At 44.0% G+C, this 25,557-nt stretch overlaps 1 protein-coding gene across 6 annotated transcripts in view; it reads left to right on the plus strand.

Annotated features, from left to right (window-relative positions):
* Positions 1–25,557, plus strand: part of CHD8 (chromodomain helicase DNA binding protein 8) — a 69,673-nt gene that overhangs the window by 13,381 nt on the left and 30,735 nt on the right. For 5 of the 6 annotated variants that reach the window (XM_062205478.1, XM_062205476.1, XM_062205480.1 and 2 more), the window contains exons 2-5: positions 13,104–14,163; positions 14,999–15,370; positions 16,010–16,392; positions 19,522–19,636. In XM_062205478.1, the coding sequence (XP_062061462.1) occupies positions 13,321–14,163; positions 14,999–15,370; positions 16,010–16,392; positions 19,522–19,636 (1,713 nt within the window). In that variant the 5' untranslated portion in view covers positions 13,104–13,320. Of the gene's footprint in view, positions 1–4,323; positions 4,411–13,103; positions 14,164–14,998; positions 15,371–16,009; positions 16,393–19,521; positions 19,637–25,557 lie in introns of those variants that run through there. The other variant, XM_062205477.1, reaches the window with a different exon arrangement.

A 25,557-nucleotide genomic window follows, 5' to 3' on the forward strand; every position in this document is an offset into this window, starting at 1 on the left:
TCATCTTTTCCTTTAGACTCCAGTCTAGACTCCAGGTTCTACTGAGTTTTATCTCAAGTATTTCTGAGCTCTGCCCGTTTCTTGTTGTCATTGTTTTTTGAATCATACAGCTGTTATTTAGGGCATCGTCATCTTGTTAGCATTCTTGGTTGCAAACAACAGAAATCACCTTTTGGCTAATGTAAGCAGAAAGTAAATTTGTTGGAAGGCTATTCTGTGGCTCACAATGGGAACCTGGTTTAGGAAATGATCTGAGACCGAGAGAGGCAAGGACACGGGGAAGGACAGGGTCACATCACTGAAGAGTTTGTACAGGATGCTGCAGTTAAACTCTAGGGTCTGGGCCGGCGCCGTGGCTTAACAGGCTAATCCTCCGCCTTGCGGCGCCGGCACACCGGGTTCTAGTCCCGGTTGGGGTGCCGGATTCTATCCCGGTTGCCCCTCTTCCAGGCCAGCTCTCTGCTATGGCCCGGGAGTGCAGTGGAGGATGGCCCAAGTCCTTGGGCCCTGCACCCGCAAGGGAGACCAGGAGAAGCACCTGGCTCCTGACTTCGGATCAGCACGATGTGCTGGCCGCAGCAGCAGCCATTGGAGGGTGAACCAACGGCAAAAAGGAAGACCTTTCTCTCTATCTCTCTCCTTCACTATCCACTCTGCCTGTCAAAAAAATAATAATAATAAAAAAAAACTAAGTAACCAACATTAGTACATTTAATAAAAAATAAAAAATAAAAAAATAAAAAAAAACTCTAGTGTCTGCCATCGGCAAACAGTTTCTAACTGATTGGTTCAGGGTCATCTTTACATTAGCCCAGCAAAGACAAAGTTCTCCAATAGGAGAACTTAAATTAGCCTTGGTCCTGTGTGACTTCTTGTCTGCCAGGGTGGGGAGGAGGAGACAGACTCCCTCTCCCCCTGGCTTTAGAGTTGTTCATAGGATGTAGCTTCCCATGGGAGAGTCTTACCTTGTATTCCCACAGTATAGGAAGGGGGCTTTTGGTTGAGCAGATACCCAATATCTGGAACCTCACAGCAGCCTCCTAACTGCTTCTCTGCCCTCTTGTCTCTCTTGCCTCCCAAAGCCAGAGTTAGCTCTGATCATGTCATTGCATATTTCAGTGACTCCTCATCTACCTGCAAGAAATATAAGACCCTCCATGGTCTGACCCTTCATCTATCCCTTTAGCCTTACCTTCTTCCATTTTCTTCTTTGTGATTTACACTTCGACAGGATGAACTACAGAACCACTCCCAGCTGCTTCTGCTTGCCTCTTGCCCTTCCTCTTACTGCCACTGCTGCCCGAATACTCCTTTCTTATGGCCCACCTTACCCTCTACCTAGTTCACTCCTCTTCATTAGGAGAGCATGTCCTTCGTATCTTTTCTCATGAGTCCCTGTCCTGAGTGTTCCTGTAAGAGCCTCTGGCTGATTTCATTGCCTGGACTCCCTTGTATTGTTTGTCACTGTCCTTCACTTCACCATCTCCCTGCACACATACACAAGTACACTCTTACCTACTATGAGTTGAGGGTGGGGTTTATGTCATATTCATCTTTGGTTCCCTAACACTAGCAAATTACTTGATACATCATATACTCAATAAATGTTGAGTTAATGAATGAAGAAGCATTTGATATAGATCTTAAAGGATAAGATTTTGATAACAAAAAACAAGTGAATTAAAGGTGTCATATAGTTTGAAGATGACTGTATTATCTAGCCCCAGATGAGGGAAAAAAAATGTGTGGTGATAACAGGTTGTGGTTTGTTTTTTTTGTTGTTGTTGTTTTGTTTTTTTTTTTTTTTGCAAACATGTAACCATTTGTGTAGAATAGTAGGGGCAGACATTTGGCAATATGCCACTTGGAATGCATACATCACGTCAAGATGCTGCTTGGGATACCTGCATCCCATATGGAGTGCCTGGATTTGAGTTCTGACTCTACTCTCAATTCCAGCTTCCTTCTTTTTTTTTTTTTTTTTTTTTTTTTTTTTTCCTGACAGGCAGAGTTAGAGAGAGAGAGACAGAGAGAAAGGTCTTCCTTCCGTTGGTTCACCCCTCTAATGGCCGCCATGGCCGGCGTGTTGCACTGATCCGAAGTCAGGAGCCAGGTGCTTCCTCCTGGTCTCCCATGCAGGTGCAGGGCCCAAGCACTTCTGCCATCCTCCACTGCCTTCCCGGGGCCACAGCAGAGAGCTGGACTGGAAGAGGAGCAACCGGGACAGAACCCGGCTCCCCAGCTGGGACTAGAACCCGGGGTACTGGCGCCGTAGGCAGAGGATTAGCCTATTGAGCTGCGGCACCGGCCCCTAGCTTCCTTCTGATACACACTCTGGGAAGCAGCAGATGATGGCTCAAATAATGGGTTCCCTACTACCCACATGGGAGACTTGTATTGAATTGCTTGTTCCTGGCTTTGGGCCGGCTCATGCTCAACCATTTCAGGCATTTGGGGAATGGATGGGAGCTCTTTGCCTGTCTGTCCTTCTGTCTTTCAAAGAAATAAATAGAATTCTTGTGGAAAATAAGAGTGGAGACAGAGCATGTTAAGATTTATGTCTTGTGGCCGGCGCCGCGGCTCAGTAGGCTAATCCTCCACCTTGTGGCGCCGGCACACCGGGTTCTAGTCCCGGTCGGGGCGCTGGATTCTATCCCGGTTGCCCCTCTTCCAGGCCAGCTCTCTGCTATGGCCCAGGAAGGCAGTGGAGGATGGCCCAAGTGCTTGGGCCCTGCACCCGCATGGGAGACCAGGAGAAGCACCTGGCTCCTGGCTTCGGATCAGCACGATGCGCTGGCCGCAGCGGCCATTGGAGGGTGAACCAACGGCAAAAAGGAAGACCTTTCTCTCTGTCTCTCTCTCTCACTATCCACTCTGCCTGTAAAAAAAAAAAAAAAAAAAAAAAAAAAAAAAAAAAAAAAGATGTATGTCTTGTGTAACAGAACCTTTGAATGTTTTTAAGCATGAGGCTTATTTGGCTATCCTGTGCTTTAGAAAATTAATGTGGTAGGGGGAGAGTTCAATTAGATTTCTTTCTCTTACACAAGCAACTGCATAAATAAGAGAGATGGCAGTAGAAATGTTAGTCCTGAATTTTTTGCTTAGTTTCATAGTCAAATCATTCAATTCTATAAGCCTTAGTTTTCCTCATCTGTGCAATGTAAGGGTTACGCTATGATTGCTGTAATCTTTGCCAGCTTCAGAATCTGTCACAGAAGTGTATTACAAGAGAGTCAATGGGACTTTGCAAATGATTGGATGGTAGATACAGGAGGAGCTTTCAGACACACCTTTGAGGTTTTGAGCCAGAGCCAATAGGAAAACAATATTGCTGTTTACCAGAGTGGTCATTGGGTGTCCCTAGCAACAGTGTTAACACTAGGGTCTTTTAAAAATAGGAGACCTAAGGTCAAGTTGAGCTTCTTCCTAGTTTGTGTCCTGCAGTATAGAAAGCAGTATTTCAATGTTGAGGATTTTCACTTTCCAGAGGAAACTTGAGGTCAGGAAGTAAGCAGCTGTTTGTAATAGGAGTTTACTTTGGGGGATTTTAAGCTTGCATACCATCCTTCAGGGGTTAAATAGTCTGGGGATTAGCGTGCTCTCCAGTGGCACTGCAAAGTGGACACTGACCAGTATGTCAGATGGGCGGAGTTTCAAGAGAGGTGCGGGCAGGGGGCTCAGTTTGGGGGTGAATAGTGTGTGTGTGCATTTTCAGGGACAGGAAGCCGGGAGCTGTTGGAGGGCACCCAGGATTACTGTGTAGATTACTATATAGGGCCACGGAAGGGTCCGAGTGTCAAGAAAGCAGGCCAGCATTATGGGCTGTGGCAGAGAGTGCTTTATCTTTGAAGAATAAAAGGCACCATAGCCTTGCAACGGGCTGACTCCCCAGGGCAGGGACAATTTGGCCCATTTTGGGGGGGAAGGTAGTTTGAGAAGGTACTACTGGAGAGGGGTTGACAGGGCTGCAAGAAGGCAGGGGATCCAGAAGGAGGCGGAGCTGGCCTAGTGTGGAACCCTCCCTCCCGAGTTTACATTCTTTGGTGTGCAGAATGCAGTGTAGGTAGAAGGGAATTTAATCCCCAGGACTGGTTTCCCGCACCGTGAGACCTTTCTTCTTGCCAGGTCCCCTTTTTTTCAAGCAAGCTGCAGGCTTGCCTCGGCCCTAGAAACCGGATAGGCCTCTCCGTGCGCTCTCAACCTAACCCGCGGGGGAGGGGGAAGGGAGTTCCTTTTGGTCCCTCCCTTTGCGCTGTTTTGCGTGTTTGCGCCTGGGATGAGTGACAGAAGAGTACAGCCAATGAGGATGCGGGGCGGGCAGGCGCATCAAGTTGGGTTGCGCAGGAGGAGGGGGAACTGGTGCTGGAGAGACAGCGAGAGGGGCGAACCGGCCCCCCACGGCCGCTGCAGGTAAAGCCACCTCTCTCTCCCACTAGGGTGAGGCACAGCTCCTTTTCTCCTTCAGGGCTTGCCGAGCCTTTCAGCCTGTAGCTTCCGCCCTAACATTGCTCCTACCCCGGGCATCCACACCCCCCCTTAACACCCCCCCCCCCCCCCGCATCTTCCCGTCTTGGCCATCCCCACCCTGGAGGGCACCCCCGCTAGCTCCCTCCTTCAAGTGCATGTACCTCATCTCCATTTTTGGGGCTCCAGTTGCCAGAAATCTGCCTCTGCTGTATGGGCCTTACTGGCACCAACCCCGGCAGAATGAGCAGGTAATGTACCCAGGCCCCCCACCCCCATCCCCAGTCGCATTTTCTTTCCATCAACCCCTCACTTCCTTACCTCGTCCCTTCCCTTTCCCTAAATGAGTGCATAATTTCTGCAGTTTCTCCTTTTACCTTCGAAAATACATGCTTTCTGCTCTCGTGGGCACCGATTTTGCTTTCCCTATTGACTCACAGGGCTTACTTTCCCAGTCGTGTGTGCCCCGAGATGGCCATACCCCTGATTGAGGTGTGAGTGCTTCTCCTTCAGTAATTGGAAGACAGAGTAGCCGCACATTTGGCAGTGAGAATGATGAAGATAGCGAAAATAGCCTAGAATCTTGATCTTCCTGAAGAAATTCCTGAGTGGCTCCCAGTTCATAGCTCTATTTCTTATGATCTGTGTCCTTCTTGCCCGGACCCTAAATTGTGATTACGTTCACTTTGGATGTTTATTTCCCGTTTCTAAGACACCCTTTGAGTTTCATAGATGTCCCCATGGGACAGTTTTTCTCAGTGCTTCCCTTTGAAAATTAGGTTGATGATTTTCATTGTAGCCTTTCTGATTATTTTTCAATGAATTTCTCATTTAAATTAAGCTGCTTCTGCCTATCTTGTATTTCAGTAAGATGTGTTTATGTCTGTCTGCAGCTTATCCTCTTGAAAGGATACAGTTTCAACAACAGGACTTATACTTTGAAATAAAATAGTTTACCCTTTTCTGAGTCTTTGAGCAGCTAGAGGTTAAGTGGACATGAGTGGTATTTTCTAAAGGTGAATAGTATAGAAAAAGGTCAGTGTTGCTCAATATGGCTTTGGTTCAATATCTTCTAAGAGAATGGGCAGTACCGGGAAATGTGTAAATGGAGAATGGATGTCTGTAGTTCTGTTTATATAATTTTATCTGTTAGACAGTGGAATGATCTCTGTTGCAGTGTTTTTCATCTGTCATAAATAGTAAACTGTGATAAACTCTCTTTTGAGAACCCATGAGAAATTTTATCCCATCTTGAGATACTGATAACCCTTCCAAGCTGCTTCCTCTGTCTCCACCCCCTTTCTCCCAGTCTTGTTTTATTTTTTTACACAACCTCACTGACTGAGACAATATTTTGTCCAGTTTTACTGAATGTAAATATCCCAAACAATGATAAGTGTTTTTCATTTGGTAAATATGAAGCTATAATATTGAATACATGTTTTTAAACTGTGCAGTTATCCCCAACCCTCAGGTCTCATTAGCTCTTCTAAAGGGAAGTAGCCTCCATCCCCTAGCTGAGAATCACTGCTTTGTTGAAAGGTATGGAGAGAGTGAGATGGAAAAATGTAGTGTAAACAGACTCCTGTATGGCAGGAAATGGGCAAGGGGAAGGAAGAAAGTAAAACAAGGACAAGAAAGTTCCACTAAGAACTGTATCAGACATGGTAACACTGTAGAAGAATATCAGTTTTACAAGCTTTCAAGGCCAGGGAGTAGTTTTTTCTTTAAGAAGGTGATGAAATGAAGAGCTAGTCTTGCTATGTATAATAAAGTACTTCTTTAGAGGTTGATTATTTGGAGATTATATAGATTTGTGGCCTTGGGTTTGAACCTTAGTTGGCAACTTTGATCCTTTCCTTCTCCACTGTCACTCCCTAAGATTTCTGTCATGAGTCTGATCATTGACTTGGAGTTATAGAAAGTGAAAAAGTGCAACCACTAAACTCTGAGTTTACTTTTGTGTACAAGTACATGTATGTGTTTCTCTTCTGGCCAAGGCTTTTTTTTTTTTTTTTTTTTTAAATTTGATGGGGCTGGTGTTGGTGTAGTGGGTAAGGCCACTGCCTTCAGTGCCGGCACCCCATGTGGCTGCTGGCTTGAGTCCCAGCTGCTTCACTTCTGGTTCAGCTCTGTGCTGTGGCCTGGGAAAGCAGAGGAAGATGGCCCAAGACTTAGCCCCTGCACCCATGTGGGAGAACTGGAGGGGGCTCTTGGCTTCTGGCTCCTGGCTTTGGATCAGCCTAGTTCATTAGGGGGTGAACCAGCGGATGGAGGAATTCTCTCTCTGCCTCTGCCTCTCTGTAACTCTTTCAAATGGATGAATAGATCTTTTTTAAAAAAGGAAGAAAGGCCGGCGCCATAGCTCAATAGGCTAATCCTCCGCCTGCGGCGCCGGCACACCGGGTTCTAGTCCCGGTTGGGGCGCTGGATTCTGTCCCAGTTGCCCCTCTTCCAGGCCAGCTCTCTGCTGTGGCCCGGGAAGGCAGTGGAGGATGGCCCAAGTGCTTGGGCCCTGCACCCACATGGGAGACCAGGAGAAGCACCTGGCTCCTGGCTTCGGATCAGCACGATGCGCTGGCCGCAGCGGCCATTGGAGGGTGAACCAACGGTAAAGAAAGACCTTTCTCTCTGTCTCTCTCTCTCTCACTATCCACTCTGCCTGTCAAAAATAAATAAATAAATTAATTAATTAAAAATAAAAGGAAGAAAAAATGTATTTGATAAGCAGAGACATGGGACAGGGGTTGTGGTGAACAGCAAGTGAGCACAGCCTCCTATCCTTTGACTCCCCAAATCCCAGATGCCCTCAATGGCTGAGACTAAGTTGGACTGACTAAAGCTGGGAACCAAGAACTCAATCCAGGTCTCCTACATGGGTGGCAGGGACCCAGTTACTTGAGCCATCCTAACTCCCATTGTCTGCACTGACAGGAAACTGGAATCAGAAACCTGAGCCAGGAATCAAACCCAGGTACTCTGATAGGGGACACAGAGGTCTTAACTACTAGGCTATATACCTCTTCCTGATCCATCATTGTTAAGGTGTTCAGTCTTGTTTATCACTTTTCAGTCTTCTTTATCACTTTTATTACCAGGGTTTAAATGACGGAAAGAGTATATAGGAGAGACGTGGATATACCCACAAGTAGTAATAGAAGGAGGGTCAAGAAAGCCAGAAGTATCTTAAAGGAAAGTTTAATCTTGTGAGCATCAAAGATCGTTTAAAGATGGGAGCTGAAAAGTAGGAGACTAGCATAAAAATATCTATGCAATTAACTGGGTCAGTAGAAATGAATCGATGGGCTAGGGCTGGAAAGTAATGGTACTTGACATTGTGGCATTAAGTCAATAGCAAGACTTTTGAATTTTGGGGCCTAGGCTAAACCAGTAGAAGCAGAAGTTTAGCCCAAAAATTGGGAAGAGAATGATGAATGATAATATGATGATATATTGATTTTTAAAAGCTTGTGCTTAGAGGTGAAGCAAGGTACTTTGAGTCCTGATTGCTCTACTTCTGGTACAGCTCTCTGCTTTGCCCTGGGAAAGCAGCAGAAGACTGCCCAAGTAATGTGGCAGATTAGGTAATATTTCAGAAACTGTTAGCTTTATTTCTCCCATTAACAAATGAAGGGATTTATCTTATTGGTTAAAATGCCAGTTGAGTCACCTGCATCCCGCATTGTAGTACTTGGGTTTGATGACCTTCCTCTGGCTCCTAGCTTCCTGCTGATGCAGACCCTGGGAGACAGCAGTGATGGCTCATGTGATTGGGTTTCCTGCCACTCCCATAGGAAATGTATGTTGAATTCATGACTCCTGAGCATTTATAAAGTGAATCAACAAATGGGAGCTTTCTATTTGTCTCTTTCTTAAAAATAAGTCTTATTATTAAAATAAGATTTATTTATTTGAAAGGCAGAGTTACAGAGAGGCAGAAGTAGAGAGAGAGAGAGAGAAAGGTCTTCCATCTGCTGGTTCACTTGTCATATTGCCACAATGGCTGGAGCTGCGCCGATTCTAAGGAGCCTGAAGCTTCTTCTGGGTCTCCCATGTGGGTGTAGGGACCCAAATACTTGGGCAGTCTTCTGCTGCTTTCCCAGGGCATCGCAGAGAGCTGTACCAGAAGTAGAGCAATCAGGACTTGAACTGGCGCCCTTATAGGACGCCGGCACTGTAGGCGGCAGCTTTACCTGCCATTCAACTATTCCTGTCTCACAAATACGTAAGTTTTAAAAATGAGATATCTGCCTGAGATTAGGCCACTGTGTAGGTAAGGAAGACATTAGGATGAAAAAATAGCAAGGAATTGTAGAAGGTACAAAATACCACATGAAATAAAGGGCAAATTATAAACAGTTATCAATGTAAACTTCTAGTTAGGTGAGTTCTTGTGGCACACTAGGTTACACCTCTGCTTGGGTTGCTCACATCCCACATTGGAGTGCTTGGGATCGACTGTTGCCTCCATTTCTGATTCAGCTTTTTTTTTTCTTTTCTTTTCTTTTTTTTTTAAGGTTTATTTTATCTGAAAGGCAGAGTACAGAGAAAGATATTCCATCTGCTGGTTCACTCCCCAGATGATTGCAATGGCCAGGGTTAGGCCAAGCTGAAGCCAGGAGCTACATCCAGGGCTCACACATGGGTATAGGAGCCCAAGCACTTGTGCCATCTTCTGCTGCTTTTCCCTGGCCATTAGCAGGGAGCTGGATCAGAGGTGGAACCAGCACCCATATGGGATGCCAGTGTCACAGGTGGCAGTTTTACTCACTGTGCCACAACACTGGCCCCTCCAACTTCTTGTTAATGGGAACCCTGCAAGGCAGTGAATATTGGCTCAAGTGCTTGGGTTTCTGCTACTCATGTGGGAGATCCTGTTGGAATTTGTCCTAAAATGACAGCTATTTGTTGATAATGTAGTGCAACTTCTCTGATAATAAAAGATAATAGGTGACAAAGAAGAGCACAGTTGGAAACAAGTCTGTGGTAGTTTTGAGGACATTTATAATAGTTGACTATGTTTTCGTTAATTCAGCAAACATTGTAGGAGTTAGGGGTATTTGGCCTAGCTGGGGAAACAAAAGTTAAGACACCCACAACCCTGGGTTTGCTGCCCCCTCCAGCTCCTGACTCCAGCTTCCTACTACTGCAGACCCTGGAAGGTAACAACAAGGACTCAAGTGACTGGGCTCCTGCCACTCACTTGGGAGACTTGGATTGACTTAGGCCAGCTCCAGCTGTTGCAGGCATTTAGGGTAGATCAGGTACTCAAACTGTTTCTCTCTCTGTCTGGCTTAAATAAATCAATAAAAATTTTAAAAAGAATTTATACTTTTCTTATTTTTTTAGTCTAAGAAAAGCATCCATACTTATTTTTTTAGTCTGAGTATTTGAGAACAAGTGTTAAGTAGGAGAGGCATAGAATGAGCTCTTCTTTCTAATACATGGTGAAATAGTTTAACTGGGAGTGGGAAATGATAGGGATCTTGGATTGAGATGTATAAAGTGTACAATTATCAAAGCAAGGAAGATGTGTTTAATATTCATGGCAAAACCTTGTGTGCTTTGTAAGTTTGACTGATGTGCTAACTACTGATGAGTCTGTTCTCTTTATGTTAGAGTTTCTGGGATGTTAACTCACAGTGCATTGTTTTATAAGAATAACTGGAATACAGGAGTGCAGTGGAGGATGGCCCAAGTCCTTGGGCCCTGCACCCCATGGGAGACCAGGAGAAGCACCTGGCTCCTGCCTTTGGGTCAGTGTGGTGCGCCGGCTGCAGCACGCCAGCCGCAGCGGCCATTGGAGGGTGAACCAACGGCAAAGGAAGACCTTTCTCTCTAACTCTCTCTCATTGCCCACTCTGCCTGTCCAAAAAAAAAAAGAAAGAAAGAATAACTGGAATAGATTGTAGAAGAAAAAAAATTGAGTATTATATGGAAATGTCTCCTTCGGTCAAGCAATATACTCTGCTCAGATTTCTTTATCTGGTATCTTCCAAAAGTTGGGAGAAATGATATTAACCAAGAAGGGTTTCCTGGATGGTCAAACATTGTTATATTCAAGGAAGAGATGTTTATTCTTCAGTTGTTAAAGTGGTGATATAGTTCCTGGCTTTTGGTAGTTTTTCCTTTTTCCAGTATCTTCCTTAACTTAACTAAAGCTCCATATGTGGATTTCTTTACCATTATTTTCAGCCATTTTTAGGACAGTTTTTCAAGGTAGGAAGCTTTCTGCTGTTTCATCTTGGAATAAAGGAATATAATTTCATTTCAGTAATGACTAAATGGTTCATTCCAAATAATGCAGGCAAGTATGTTAATTCAGGTTTTGGATAGCAACTGTGTGTGCTGTGCCCTACTGGTTCCCACCAATCATTAGCTTTCCGTCTCTCAGGGAAGGAGGAACTGGGCTCTAGTGCTGGGTTGTATAGGGTATACATTGCACACATTCATAATCATCAATTTTTTTTAAAGATTTATTTACTTATTTGAAAGGCAGAATTAGAGAGGCAGAGGCAGAGAGAGAGAAAGGTCTTCCATCCATTGGTTCACTCCCCAGATGGCTTCAAAGGCCAAGCTGTGCCGAAGCCAGGAGCCAGGAGCTTCCTCCCAGTCTCCCATGTGGGTTCAGGGGCCCAAGGACTTGGGCCATCTTCTGCTGCTTTCCCAGGCCATAGCAGAGAGCTGGATCAGAAGTGGAACAGCAGGGACTCAAACCGGCACCCACATGTGATGCCAGCACTGCAAGCAGTGGTTTTACGTGCTATGCCACAGTGCCAGCCCCCATAATCTTCAATTTTTGTATATTAGGTGTTACCATTTTCCAGCAGATGGCAAACAAGCATTTGAATAACAGGCAACCTTTTAATAATTTGTACAAAGACTGTTTGGGTCTTCAGAGGATATAAACAAGAAACTCCAATCTTTCTTGTAAAATTCTAAATTTGAAAAATGCTTTAAATAAGCTGTAAACACTGGTGTGGGTATTTAAAGGAGTTAGAGGGACCATATCTTCACTAATTGCTCATTTGTTAAAGAGGCAGAGGTTCAGGGTCCACTTTATTGAGTAGAAAACCTTTGAGGGTGGGTAGTGTGTCATTTGGGAGAGATGTTTGGGATAGAATGGAGTGAAGAGAGAGGGGGTATTCCAGGCAGAAGCTACAGCATAATAGGTAAAACTAAGCAAATAGTAATCACATTAAGGGAACTGTATAGTCCGGTTGCCATAGTTGGCCTGGAATGCAGGATATAATATAGGAAATGGTAAGGAAAAAGTTGAGAATATAAATTGGAAACAAAATGTTCAATCTCTTGCAAAGAAAGGTTTTTTTTAACAATATGTTTTAGAGATTTATTTTATTTATTTGAAAGAGTTACAGGAAGAGCTAGAGCCAGAGAGAGAAAAGTCCTCCATCCACTGGTTCACTCCCCAAATGACCACAATGGCCAGAGCTGAGCTTATACGAAGCCAGGAGCTGGGAGCTTCCTCCAGGCCCCCATACGGGTGCAGGGGCCCAAGAATTCAAGCCATCTACTGTTTCCCTAGGCCATAGCAGAGAGCTATATCATAAGTGGAGCAGCCGGGACTTGCGCCCATATGGGATGCTGGTGCTGCAGGCCGGGGCTTCAACTTGTTGTGCCACAGGGCTGGCCCTGCAAAGGAAGTTTTTAATCTTAACTATGAGAAAGGTGACTTTAGAACATGATTTTTTTTTAAGATTTATTTATTTATTTGAAATTCAGAGTTACACACACACAGAGAGAGAGAGAGAGAGAGAGAGAGAGAGAGAGAGAAGGAGGTCTTTAATCTGCTGGTTCACTCCTCAATTGGCCATAATGGCCAGAGCTGCGCCTATTCAAAGCCAGGAACCAGGAGCTTCTTCCGGGTCTCCCACACGGGTGTAGGGGCCCAAGGAATTGGGCCATCTTCTGCAGCTTTCCCAGGCCATAGCAGAGAGCTGGATTGGAAGTGGAGCAACCTGGTGTCGAACCTAGAACATGATAATATGTATAGCTTAATTGATTTGTTAATTGCCAATTAGAATAAAGTTTGCAAAACTTGCTGAGTAATTAAAATTGTACTATGATCTTGGTGATTTTGTACTGTGAGCTCGGTTAAAAGTGGTCACTTTTGACAGTATTCAGTAAAAATATCTAAAATATAAGGAAAATTTATAAGCCAGAACACTTAGCATGGGCATCAAATTTTTGCCCCAAAGTAGACATTTTCTATAAACTTTTTGAAGTTCCCTCATCTATCCAGAAACTTTTATCTGTATTCACTGAAATGCTGATGGTATATGTTTAAGTTTTGCCAGTCTAAGAACTGAAAATAGAAGGTGAATTAATTTTAAATTTCCTAATCTCCACCTAAGAATGAAAATTGTGAAAATGAATGGACAGATACAACTGAATGCTCTTGACAGAAAGAAGCTTCAGACCGTGTCGGTGTAAGAACTCCAAAGGGGGTGGTTTATTTCTTTTAGTTTTGAAGCAGAACTGTGGGTATTCTTTCTGTTATCTGCTTTTCCATAGATTTCCTTTTATTATTTCAATACTATTTGATATTAAATCAAGAGAAATTTTCTTCAAGGTCACCAACTGCTTATTTTTCATTTGTGTTTGTATTCCTGCAACAGGACTTCCACCATCTTCCTCTGAAGATCTAGCCATCTTGTTCCATGAAGGTCAGGACAATCTGACATGCACATGTTACTTGCCTCTTTACTTGAAGAGTAATCCTTTTTCCATTGTGTACATTTTTCTCTTGATAGGGGAGGGGAGGGGAGAACCAATACCCCCCCTCCCCTTCCCTTCCCTGGAACTTGGAGAAACAGCATCCATTACTTTCCCAAGATGGCAGACCCCATCATGGACCTGTTTGATGACCCAAATTTATTTGGCCTGGACTCTCTGACTGATGACAGCTTTAACCAGGTCACCCAAGACCCCATTGAGGAAGCACTTGGACTGCCAAGCTCTCTGGACTCCTTGGACCAGATGAACCAGGATGGTGGAAGTGGTGATGTGGGGAACCCATCAGCAAGTGACCTGGTCCCCCCACCAGAGGAAACAACCCCCACAGACCTTCCCAAAGAATCCGCAGCTCCAGCTCCTGAATCTTTAACCTTGCATGATTATACCACTCAGCCTGCTAGCCAGGAGCAGCCAGCCCAACCTGTCTTACAGACATCGACGCCAACGTCGGGACTTTTGCAGGTCTCCAAGAGCCAGGAGATCCTGAGCCAGGGGAATCCTTTCATGGGTGTCTCTGCTACAGCTGTTCCCTCCAGTACCACTGGAGGACAGCCACCTCAGTCAGCCCCTAAGATTGTTATTCTTAAGGCCCCACCAAGCTCCTCAGTCACTGGTGCCCATGTGGCACAAATTCAGGCCCAAGGTATCACCAGCACAACTCAGCCCTTGGTGGCTGGCACAGCCAATGGTGGAAAAGTCACTTTTACCAAAGTGCTAACTGGCACACCCCTTCGACAAGGTGTCTCCATTGTCTCTGGTAATACAGTGTTGGCCGCCAAGGTCCCTGGGAACCAGGCTGCTGTTCAGCGCATTGTCCAGCCCAGCCGACCAGTAAAGCAGCTGGTCCTCCAGCCAGTGAAGGGTTCAGCTCCTGCTGGAAACCCTGGGGCCACAGGGCCCCCTCTGAAGCCTGCAGTTACACTGACCTCTACACCTACCCAGGTGACTTGATTGAAAGGGGGAGGTGAATTTTGGATTTGTAGTGGGCTGAGCAACTGTGTGAGAGTGAGTGTGCATGAAAACTATCTCTGGGAAACCTTGTCTGTGCATTTTATCAGTTGGTGTTGACAGTGACATGCTTATTTCTTGCCAGATGAAAGCAGTTAATGTTAACATATTTTCTGCATTTACACTGCATGTTTCTACTGTGTCTACCTGGTGCTGAATCAGACAGACACAATCCCTGTGCTTAGAGAGCTTAGTCTGTCAGGAAGCATAGACATTAAGCAAAAATTCACAACAATGTATGATAGAACGTTTCATGAAATATAGGACCCTATGCCAACAAAGAAACATCTTTGGCAAATTATTTATTTATTTATATTTGCAAGACTTGTAAAAGCTTTATTTGTTTTCCTATGTATTTTACTAAGATCGTCTCCTCTAACTTTGCTCAGTGAAAAGGCTAGTTCTGTCCTCTGAATAAAGGGCCAGAAGAGTTGGGATAGGCAGACAATACTAAAATAAATAGAACCAATGGGAAGAAGCCACAAGGAGGCAGACTTCAATATAAAGTCTTTTGTTCTAAAAGATTTCCATAAATGTGAGATGACTGTCTTAGAAGGTAGTGAGCCTCCCATCCATTAGGAGTTTTTAAAAAATAGCCTGGATATTTGCTGGGCAGAGATGTTGTGCTTAGGTAGATGAACACAATGTTACTATGTCTTCTGACCCTTAATTTTTGTGACTCTAGGATGAAGAAAACTGGTATAAATATTTCAGGGTATACAATTCTTTAATATTGTAACTCCCTTGTAATTTCCTTTTTTCACTTTAGGGTGAATCGAAACGCATCACCCTGGTCCTCCAGCAGCCACAGTCTGGAGGTCCCCAAGGACATCGGCATGTTGTGCTAGGGAGCCTACCAGGCAAGATAGTATTACAGGGCAACCAGTTGGCAGCCCTAACTCAAGCCAAGAATGCCCAGGGGCAGCCAGCCAAAGTAGTAACTATCCAGCTGCAGGTGCAACAGCCACAGCAAAAAATCCAGATTGTACCACAACCTCCATCATCGCAACCACAGCCCCAGCAGCCACCTGCAACCCAGCCACTGACTCTGTCCTCTGTGCAGCAGGCTCAGATCATGGGACCAGGACAAAGTCCAGGACAAAGACTTTCAGTGCCACTCAAGATGGTGCTGCAGCCACAGGTGAGAGAATTACATAGTAAGGGAAAAAAGCAAACTTCTTAGACCCTTGCTGTTGCTTTCAGCAGCCACTTACTGTTGCTTGTGGCCTTATTCTAGATTTATACTTCTGAACTGAGATGGAGACTTTTATTTCTTTCACCCATGCGAATCTTATTTTAATTATATCATGGAAAGGTCAGAGACTTACTGAGTTTAGGGTGAGCTATGATTTTCGTATTTGAATGTTTCACATACAGTCTTTCCTGGTATCATTTTGAAGTGAAAACAATTAGAAATTACCCTTCTGTGAAGGTGAAATAAATAATCCCTCTGCCCTCCAGGAAATAGAACTTGAATTTTTTTTTTTTTTTTTTTTTTAGCCAGAGGCCAATAATGGCTGTATTAATTACAATTTTTCTAAGATAATTGAAGTAGGTATTTCTAGGATTGCTTGACAAAGGGATATTGAAGTTTGATTTGACAGAATTTTTGTCTTTTCTCGCCTCTTTCCTGCCAAAAAAACACATTTGAAAAAATATGTCTAGATTCAGAGCCTGGTTCTTGAGGAACTAGAGAACTAGTTTTAGCCTGTTTCAGAACTTGTTTTATTGAGGCCATTTAACTAGACACATTGAAATTTTAGCATCTTTATCTCTATAGGCTGGCTCTTCCCAAGGGGCCTCTTCTGGGCTCTCTGTAGTTAAAGTTCTAAGTGCCAGTGAAGTGGCAGCTCTGTCATCACCAGCAAACTCTGCTCCTCACACGGGAAAGACAGGAATGGAGGAAAACCGAAGGTTGGAGCACCAGAAGAAGCAAGAGAAAGCAAATCGGATTGTAGCAGAGGCCATTGCTAGGGCTCGTGCCCGGGGTGAGCAGAACATACCTCGTGTCCTGAATGAGGACGAGTTGCCCAGTGTTCGACCTGAGGAGGAAGGTGAGAAGAAACGTAGGAAGAAGAGCACTGGGGAGAGGCTGAAGGAAGAAAAGCCAAAGAAAAGCAAAACATCTGGAACCTCCAAAACAAAGGGCAAGAGTAAACTCAAGTGAGTACCCTTGCTATTTGGCTGGGATATTTGTGGGTAATGCACTCATTTTTAAATAATGTGGAGAAGAACTTGTGTTGAGTCACTACACAGTTCAGGGTGTCCTATCATAGAAAATAAGGCCTTTATTTTCTCTATCCCAGTGTTTATATGATTAAACAGAAATTTACAAGTTAGCATGTTTTAAAAGGAAAACACTAGGGGCCAGTGTTACGGTATAGTGGGTAAAGCTGCCGCCTGTGACGCCGGCATCCCATATGGTCTCAAGTTTTTGTCCTGGCTGTTCTACTTACAATCCGGCTTCTTGCTAATGGTCTCAGAAAAGCAGCAGAGGATGGCCAAAGTGTTTGGGCCCCTACCACTTACGTGGGAGACCTGGAAGAAGCTCCTGGCTTTGGCCTGGCCCAAACTGGATCATTGTGGCCCTCTGGGGAGTGAATCAGTGGATGGAAGATCTCTCTCCCTCTCTCTCTCTAATTCTGACTTTCAAATAAAAAATCTGTAATATAAATAAATAAGTGGAAACCACTAAGGCACAGGAAAGATAGCCTATCATTGTGTTGGGGGTTACCTTTTTTTTTTTTTTTTTTTTCCTTTTTGATAGGCAGAGTGGATAGAGAGACAGAAAGGTCTTCCTTTTAGCCCTTGGTTCACCCTCCAATGGCCGCTGTGGCCAGCGCATCGTGCTGATCCGAAGCCAGGAGCCAGGTGCTTCTCCTGGTCTCCCATGCGGGTACAGGGCCCAAGCACTTGGGCCATCCTCCACTGCCTTCCCGGGCCATAGCAGAGAGCTGGCCTGGAAGAGGGGCACCGGCCAGAGTCATAGCTTTTAAAGGTAACCCCCGCCGGCGCCGTGGCTTAACAGGCTAATCCTCCGCCTTGTGGCGCCGGCACACCGGGTTCTAGTCCCGGTTGGGGTGCCGGATTCTATCCCGGTTGCCCCTCTTCCAGGCCAGCTTTCTGCTGTGGCCCGGGAGTGCAGTGGAGGATGACCCAAGTGCTTGGGCCCTGGCACCCCATGGGAGACCAGGATAAGCAACTGGTTCCTGGCTTCAGATCAGCGCGGTGCGCATTGGAGGGTGAACTAACGGCAAAGGAAGATCTTTCTGTCTCTCTCTCTCTCACTGTCCACTGTGCCTGTCAAAAAAAAAGCTATGACTCTGTATTTATATATTCTCAATTTTGTATCACTGAAGTCTGAAAGTGATTTCTTATGACCTCTTTTACACCCACTCTAGTGAAAAAGAAAAAAAGAGAGAACTGTTAGAGATATAGCCACCCTGTTTTTGTGGCTTGGAGAAGATTTCAGTAACCAGTGTCTGTCTCAGGCAGTGTTAATGAAACTGGCTGCCATGTTAGTGTCTTTCTGTCTGTCTCTCTCTTTCTCTAAGATTTATTTATTTATATGAAAGGCAGAGTCAAAGAGATAGAGAGAGATCTTCCATATGCTGGTTCACTCTGCAAATGGTCACAATGGTCGGAGCTGTTCCCATTCAAAGCTGAGAGCCAAGAGCTTCTTCCGGGTCTCCCACTTGGGTTCAGGGGCTAAGCACTTGGGCCATCTTCTACTGCTTTCCCAGGCCATAGCAGAGAGCTTGATCAGAAGTGGAGCGGCCAGGTCTCAAATTGGTGCCCTTATGGGATGCTGGCACTGCAGGCAGCAGCCCCTCTCTTCTCTCTTAAATTTCAGAGTTAGAGAGATCCCATCTACTGGTTCACTCCCCACATACCTGTAACAGCTGAGGCTGACTTGTGCTAGAGCTAGAAAGAAAATTCAGTTCTCTCATATGCATGGCAAGGATCAATCACTTGAGCTATCACTGCCTCCCAGGGTATGCATTGACGGGAAGTAGAGCCAAGATGCAAAATCATATGTTCTGATATAAGATACAAATGTTGAAGGCAGTAGAAGATGGCCCAAGTGCTTGGGCCCCTGCACCCATGTGGGGAGACCTGGAAGAAGCCCCTGGCTCCTGGCTTCAGATTGCCACAGCTCTGGCTGTTGCAGCCATCTGGGGAGCAAACCAGTGGATGAAAGACCTCTCTCTGTAACTTTATTTTCAAATAAATAAAGTGAATATTAAAAAAAAAAAAAGAAAGATACAGGTGTCCCAAATGTGCCCTAACCACTGTGCTAAACTCCCACCCCAGCCCTCTAATTCTTTTTTTCTTAAAGATTAATTAATCTATTTATTTGAAAGGCAAAGTTACAGAGAGGGAAAAAGACAGGGAGAGAGATCTTCCATCTGCTGGTTCACTCCCCAGATGACCATGAGAGCCAGAGCTGGGCCAAGCCAAAGCCAGGAGTCTAGAACTCCATCCAGATCTCCCACATGGGTGACAGGGCCCAAATAGTTGGGCCACTTTCACTGCTTTTCTAGTTGCATCGCAGGGAGCTGGATCAGAAGCAGAGCAGCCAAGACTCAAATCCACACTTATATAAGACGCCAGCATTGCAGGCAGTGGCCTAACCTGTCTGTGCCATGATGTTGGACCACAACCTTCTAGTCTTAAACCAGCATTCATTCTGCTATTTTATGCTACCTTTCTTCAGGATTTGTGAACATCCTGGTGGTAGTGATTTGTCAGATCTAGTATAAAGATCATTCAGTGGTTTACAATACACATATTTTCTTTTTTCAAACACCATATTTAATATCTGGATGTATCATGGACCAAATATCCAAATGCTTCTGTCTGGAAACTTGGTATATGATGGTTTAGATTAACTATATTTTTTGTTGTTTTTTTTCTTTATTTTCACTTCATTTGAAAGGCAGAAAGACTGGAATACAGAGAAAAAAGAGAGGTCTTCCATCCAGTGGTTAACTCCCCAAATGCCCACAAAGCCAGGGCTAGCCAGGCCAAAGCCAGGAGGCAGGAACTCAACCCAGGTCTCTCATCTGGGTGGCAGGGACCCAATTGCTTGAGCCATCATCTGCCGCCTACCAGGGTGTGTATTGGCAGGAATGCAGCTGAGACTCAAACCTAGGCACTCTGACAGGGAATGTGGGCATCCTGAGCAGTGTCTTAACCACTGTGCAAGAGCCCACCCTATAATTATGTTGGTTTTTCACCCTTAACTTTTCCTTGCCCTCACTAAAAATGAGTTTGATTTTTCCTTCTTAGCACCATCACTCCTGTAGTGGGTAAGAAGAGAAAACGTAATACCTCATCTGATAATTCAGATGTGGAAGTCATGCCTGCACAATCACCCCGGGAAGATGAAGAAAGCAGCATTCAGGTAAAAGCATCCCTACATAATTGAGTACTGGTTGGGCATCCTTAATCCAAACATTCAGACTCTGAAACTTTTGAGTGCTGATGTGATGCCACAGGTGGAAAATACCACACCTGATCTTGTGTGACAGGTTGCAGTTAAAATGCAGGTGCACTAAAAATATTGTATAAAATTACCTTTAGGCTAAATGCCAAAAATATATGTAAAACATGAATTTTGTGATTAGGCTTAGAGTCCCATCCCCATGATACCTCATTATATATATGCAAATATTCCAGAATCCAAAAAAGACTCCCAGATCTGAAACACTTGTCCTAAGCATTTAGGATAAAGGGAATTGAACCTGTAGAAAAGTCATTTTTAATTATATTAAACAAGCCAGAAATAGACTATAAATCCATGCATATTTCTTAAGTTTTTCTAAACCAGATGTATACCTAGAAAGAAAGTGGGCATGGTCATTGTCTTTTAAATTTTTGTCTTTTTAGGACAAAAAGCATATTATTTTAAGATTAGGAATACTTGTTTTCCAAATTTCAGTGTTTTAAAAACTAAGCTAGTCATATGGAATGATTGTTCTTGTGATGATGTCAGTATAATACCTTTTTTTTTTTTTAAGACTTATTTATTTATTTGAAAGGCAGGGTAACAGAGAGAGAGTGAGAGGTCTTTTATCCACTGGTTCACTCCCCAGATGGCCTCAATGGCTGGAGCTGAGCCAATCTGAAGCCAGGAGCTTCTTCTAGGTCTTCTAGGAAGGTACAGGAACCCATGGACTTGGGCCATCTACTACTGTTTTCCCAGGACATAACAGAGAGCTGGATTGGAAGTGGAGCAGCCAGGACTTGAAATGGCATCCATATAGCATGCCAACGCTTCAGGCAGTGGCTTTACCCGCTAAGCCACAGCACCTGCTCCACTTTACCTTTCTATACTTCAGAGTTTTGACTCTGAATTGAGGGGAGGGGTTGGAGTGGGGGAGTGTACAGAGTTTCTTTCTACCTTGTAAGAGACCAAACCAGAAGAACTTTAGTCCTTTTCTCTGTTTGGTTGCCTTAGAGTACCATCTTTGGCTCCAGTTTCCAATCATGGAAAGAGCTTTGTGTTAATATTCAGGAGACCCATGGTATTTTTAAGGGACTCTGTAGGTGGCCTGGCCAATTTATGTGACTTACCTGGGTCTGAATTCCTCATCCATAAATGAAGGTCTGAATTAAATGAACTTTAAGTGTCTCTCTTAACTATATATACTTATAAATGCCTCTCTTTTTTTTTTTTTTTTTTTTTTGACAGGCAGAGTGGACAGTGAGAGAGAGACAGAGAGAAAGGTCTTCCTTTGCCGTTGGTTCACCCTCCAACCCTCCAATGGCCGCCACGGCCGGCCCAGCGCACCGCGCTGATCCCAAGCCAGGAGCCAGGTGCTTCTCCTGGTCTCCCATGGGGTGCAGGGCCCAAGGACTTGGGCCATCCTCCACTGCACTCCCTGGCCACAGCAGAGAGCTGGCCTGGAAGAGGGGCAACTGGGACAGGATCGGTGCCCCGACCAGGACTAGAACCCGGTGTGCCGGCGCCGCAAGGCGGAGGATTAGCCTAGTGAGCCGCGGCGCCGGCCTAAATGCCTCTATTTTTTAACATATATTCAGCACATTGACAAAATAATTACTTGGTTATTCTGGGGGGAATTAATGTGAGAATTGCCGGAACATTTTTGAAAAGGAAAGATAAAATAAAAACCCAGGTTGGGGCTGGCGCTGTAAATAGCAGGTAAAGCCTCCACCTGCAGTGCCAGCGTACCATATGGGCGCCAGTTCAAGACCTGGCTGCTACATTTCCAATCCAACTCCTTGCTAACGCACCGGGGAAAAGCAGTAGAAGATGGCCCAAGTGTTTGGGCCTCTGCACCCTCGTGGGAGCCCCAGAAGAAGCTCCTGGATCCTGACTTTGAATCAGCCCAGCTCTGGCCATTGTGTCCCTTTGGGGAGAGAACCAGTGGATGGAAGACTTCTCTCTCTGTCTCTACCTCTGACTCTGTAACTGCCTTTCAAATAAATAGACAAGTCTTTAAAAAAAAAAAAAAAAGAAAAAGAAAAACAACCAGGCATCAAAATATAAAGGGCATTTTAGAAAGGTCATGGAAAACTGGAATTAAGAATTAGATGTTTATTTTGGTGCAAAAAAATTGAATCCATGTATAGCTTTTTTTTTTTTTTTTTTTTTTTTAAGATTTGTTTATTTGAAAGGCAGTTACAGAGGCAGAGAGAGAGAGATCGATCGATCTTCGTCTGCTGGTTCATTCCCCAAATGACTGTAAGGGCCAGGGTGGGCTGATCCAAAGCCAGTGCCTATGAGCTTCTTCTGCATCTCCCTCATGGGTGTGGAGGCCCAAGCATTTGGACCATATTCCAGTGCATTCCCTGCCATTTGCAGGGAGCTAGATTGGAAGTAGAGCAGTCACGACAGGACATGAACCGACAACCAAATGGGGTGTCAGCACTACAGGGGAGGCTTAACCTACTACACCATGGCACCAGCCCCTGGTTACAGTTTTAAAATTATCAAGTAAAAGAGATACTTGTAGGGAGGATATTAAAATTAGAGTCATAAAGGGAAAGTTTGATATCACTTGATATATAAAAATTGTGTATGGTATAACAACAAAGAATACCATAAGCAGGCAGTGATTAAGAGCATAGATTTTGGAGCCAAATTTCTTGGATTCTTATCTTTTTTTTTTTTTTTTTAATTTTTTTTTTTTTTTGGACAGACAGAGTGGACAGTAGAGGGAGACAGAGAGGAAAGGTCTTCCTTTTTGCCGTTGGTTCACCCTCCATTGGCCACCGCGGTAGGCGCGCTGCGGCCAGCGCACCATGCTGTTCCGATGGCAGGAGCCAGATGCTTATCCTGGTCTCCCATGGGGTGCAGGGCCCAAGAACTTGGGCCATCCTCCAATGCATTCCCTGGCCACAGCAGAGAGCTGGCCTGGAAGAGGGGCAACCGGGACAGGATCGGTGCCCCGACCGGGACTAGAACCCGGTGTGCCGGCGCCGCAAGGCGGAGGATTAGCCTAGTGAGGCGCCAAGCGAATTCTTATCTTAACTCTTTCATTTATTAGCATTGTTGTCTTGAGCAAATTCCTTTACCTCTTAGTGCCTCAATTTCCTCACCTATGAAGTGCAGATAAGTTGTTATGAGAATTAGACGTAAATATTTATTAAATATATAGAACAGTTCTTACTTCACGGTAAGAGCACACATCAAAGAGTTGTATACATATTTGTTAAATTCAATAGCAAGTAGTTAACTATTTCTTAACAAATAAACAGGACATATTTTTATATACAAAGAAAACAGAGATTTAGTACAATTTAGAAAGTGGCATATTAGGGGCCAGCACTATGGTGTAGCAGGTGAAGCTGCCATCTGCAGTGCCGGCATCCCATAGGGGTGCTGGTTGGAGTCCCGGCTGCTCCACTTCCTATCCAGCCTTCTTCTATGGCCTGGGAAAATAGTAGAAGATGGCCCAAGTCCTTGGGCCCCTGCACCCACACTGGGGACCCAGAGGAAGCTCCTGGCTTCAGATTGGCACAGTTCCAGCCATGCTATCTGGAGAGTGAACCAGCGGATGGAAGACCTCTCTCTCTGCCTCTGCCTCTCTGTAACTCTTTCAAATAAATAAATAAATAAATCTTTTAAAAAGAAAGAAAGTGTTATATTAAATTACTAGGAGTACCAAAACAAAATACCACAAACCAGGTAATTCATACCACAGGTAACTTATTTTCTTACAGTTTTAGAGGCTGCCGGTATAAAGTCAAAGGATCTGTGGTTTTGGTTTCTCCTGAAGCCTCTCTCCCTGACTTACAGATGGCTACCTCACATTATTTTTGTTAATACACATCTCTGGTATCTTTCTTTGTGTCCAAATTTTCTCTTATAAAGACTCCAGTCATTGGATTAGGGTCTGCTCTCGTAGTCTCATTTTCACTGTACGAAAGGCCTTACATCCAATACAGCCACATTCTGAGATGTCAGGGTTAGGACTTCAACACATGAACTGGAAGGAGAGCGCAGTTCAGCCCTTTACAGAGGGTAATACTAATGTTGGCAATGTAAGGAACACTTTTCACATAGTTGTGGGAGTGGTAATTTGGACAGTCTTTCTGGGGAGTCAGTATTTTATTATATATATATATATCATGCATTGCATAACAACATTTCCATGGACCACACCTATGACGGTGGTCCTGTTAGAGTATATCACCTAGTGATGTGGTAGCTGTCTTAGATTCTGTAAGCATACGCCATGATGTTCCATAACAAAATCACCTCATGCCAAGTCTCAGAATGTATGCCCAGAAACAAAATTGAAAATGTTAATACTCTTTGACTCAGTGACTCTACACCTGGGAAATTACCTTGTGACTATATTCTCAAAAATCTGCAGTGATACATCTGTTGTAACAATATTTACCAAAGTAAAAATATCCAAAAGTGAAATATCCTTTATATGCCTAGCCAGTTATTTTCATTCCATTTATAGAAAATAATACACCTTTTGCTCACTGATTAGAAGTACCATTTTTCTTGTATGCAAAATGAACACAAGTATTCCAGTCTTTATTTGAACATTATTCCACATTTCCTTTAAATCTTTTCTTGGGGAGATGTCAAACTGTGTTAATTAGTATAGCTTTATATTGTCCTTTATATCTGTAGGTAAGTCCCACTGTTTTATATTTTTCCAGGTTATTTTTAAATGTTTGTTTGAATTTTAGAATCAACCTATTGAATTAAAAAAATGCTGATATTATTTTGTCAGATTGATGTGATTGAGGAGAATTAAGTCTTTCTGAAGACTTAATTAAGAATAGTACATTTTATTATTCAGTCATCTTTTATGTCTATAGTGTTTTAAAGTTTTGTTCAAATAGATTTTATATGTATCATTAAATTTAAGCCTTTAGAAAATCTTTGTGTATTCATGAGTGGGATTTTTAATTTTATTTTTTGGATGACTATATAAGAATAATATTGATTTTCAGAAATTAATTTTATAGCAAACCAAGTTTTTGTCAGTTTCAGTAGTTCTTTGATTCAATGTTTTGGAGCTTCCTAGAGATACAGTTGTGTTTGAAAAATAATCTTGTTGGGACTGGTGCTGTGGCATAGTGGGTAAAGCCACCGCCTGCGGCGCCAGCATCCCATATGAGCTCCAGTTTGAGTCCTGGATGCTCCATTTTCGATCCAGCTCTCTGCTTATGGCCTGTGGTGGAAGCAGAAGATGACCCAAGTCCTTGGGCCCCTGTACCCACATGGGAGACCCCAAAAAAGCTCCTGGCTCCTGCCTTTAGATCAGCCCAACTTTGGCTGTTGCAGCCATTTGGGGAGTGAACCAGTGGATGGAAGACTTCTCTCTTTCTCTCTCTTTCTCTCTCTGCTTCTGCCTCTGCAACTCTGTCTTTCAAATAAATAAATCTTTAAAAAAAGAAAAATGACAAATAATTTTATCTTTCTTCTCCCAATTTTTTATTGAGTTATATTACTTAAATTACTTAAAAATTATTTTATTCAGCTACTTGAAAGTATAAGGCAGATGTATAAACTTTACCATATGGAAAATATCCTCAAGAAATATTGTTAACTAAGTGTATTAGCTTTTTGTTCCCACAAAGAAAAACCTCAAACAAGTAAGTTTATAAAGAAAGCGTGTTTATTTTGGCTCAGAATTCTGCAGGTTCACAGTCCAAGACTAGGTGGCCCCATTGGTTGGGCACCTGGTGAGGGCATTGTTGCTGGCATGGTCATTAGGTTGCTCAAAACATCACATGGCAAGAGGGATTATGTGTGTGTATATGTGTTATCTCTTAGGAACTAATCACCAGAACCCCACCTTCAGGCCAATTATAATTCAGTCATCTCCCAGA

The sequence above is a fragment of the Lepus europaeus genome, chromosome 11 (genome assembly GCF_033115175.1).
Source record: "Lepus europaeus isolate LE1 chromosome 11, mLepTim1.pri, whole genome shotgun sequence".
NCBI lineage: Eukaryota > Metazoa > Chordata > Mammalia > Lagomorpha > Leporidae > Lepus > Lepus europaeus.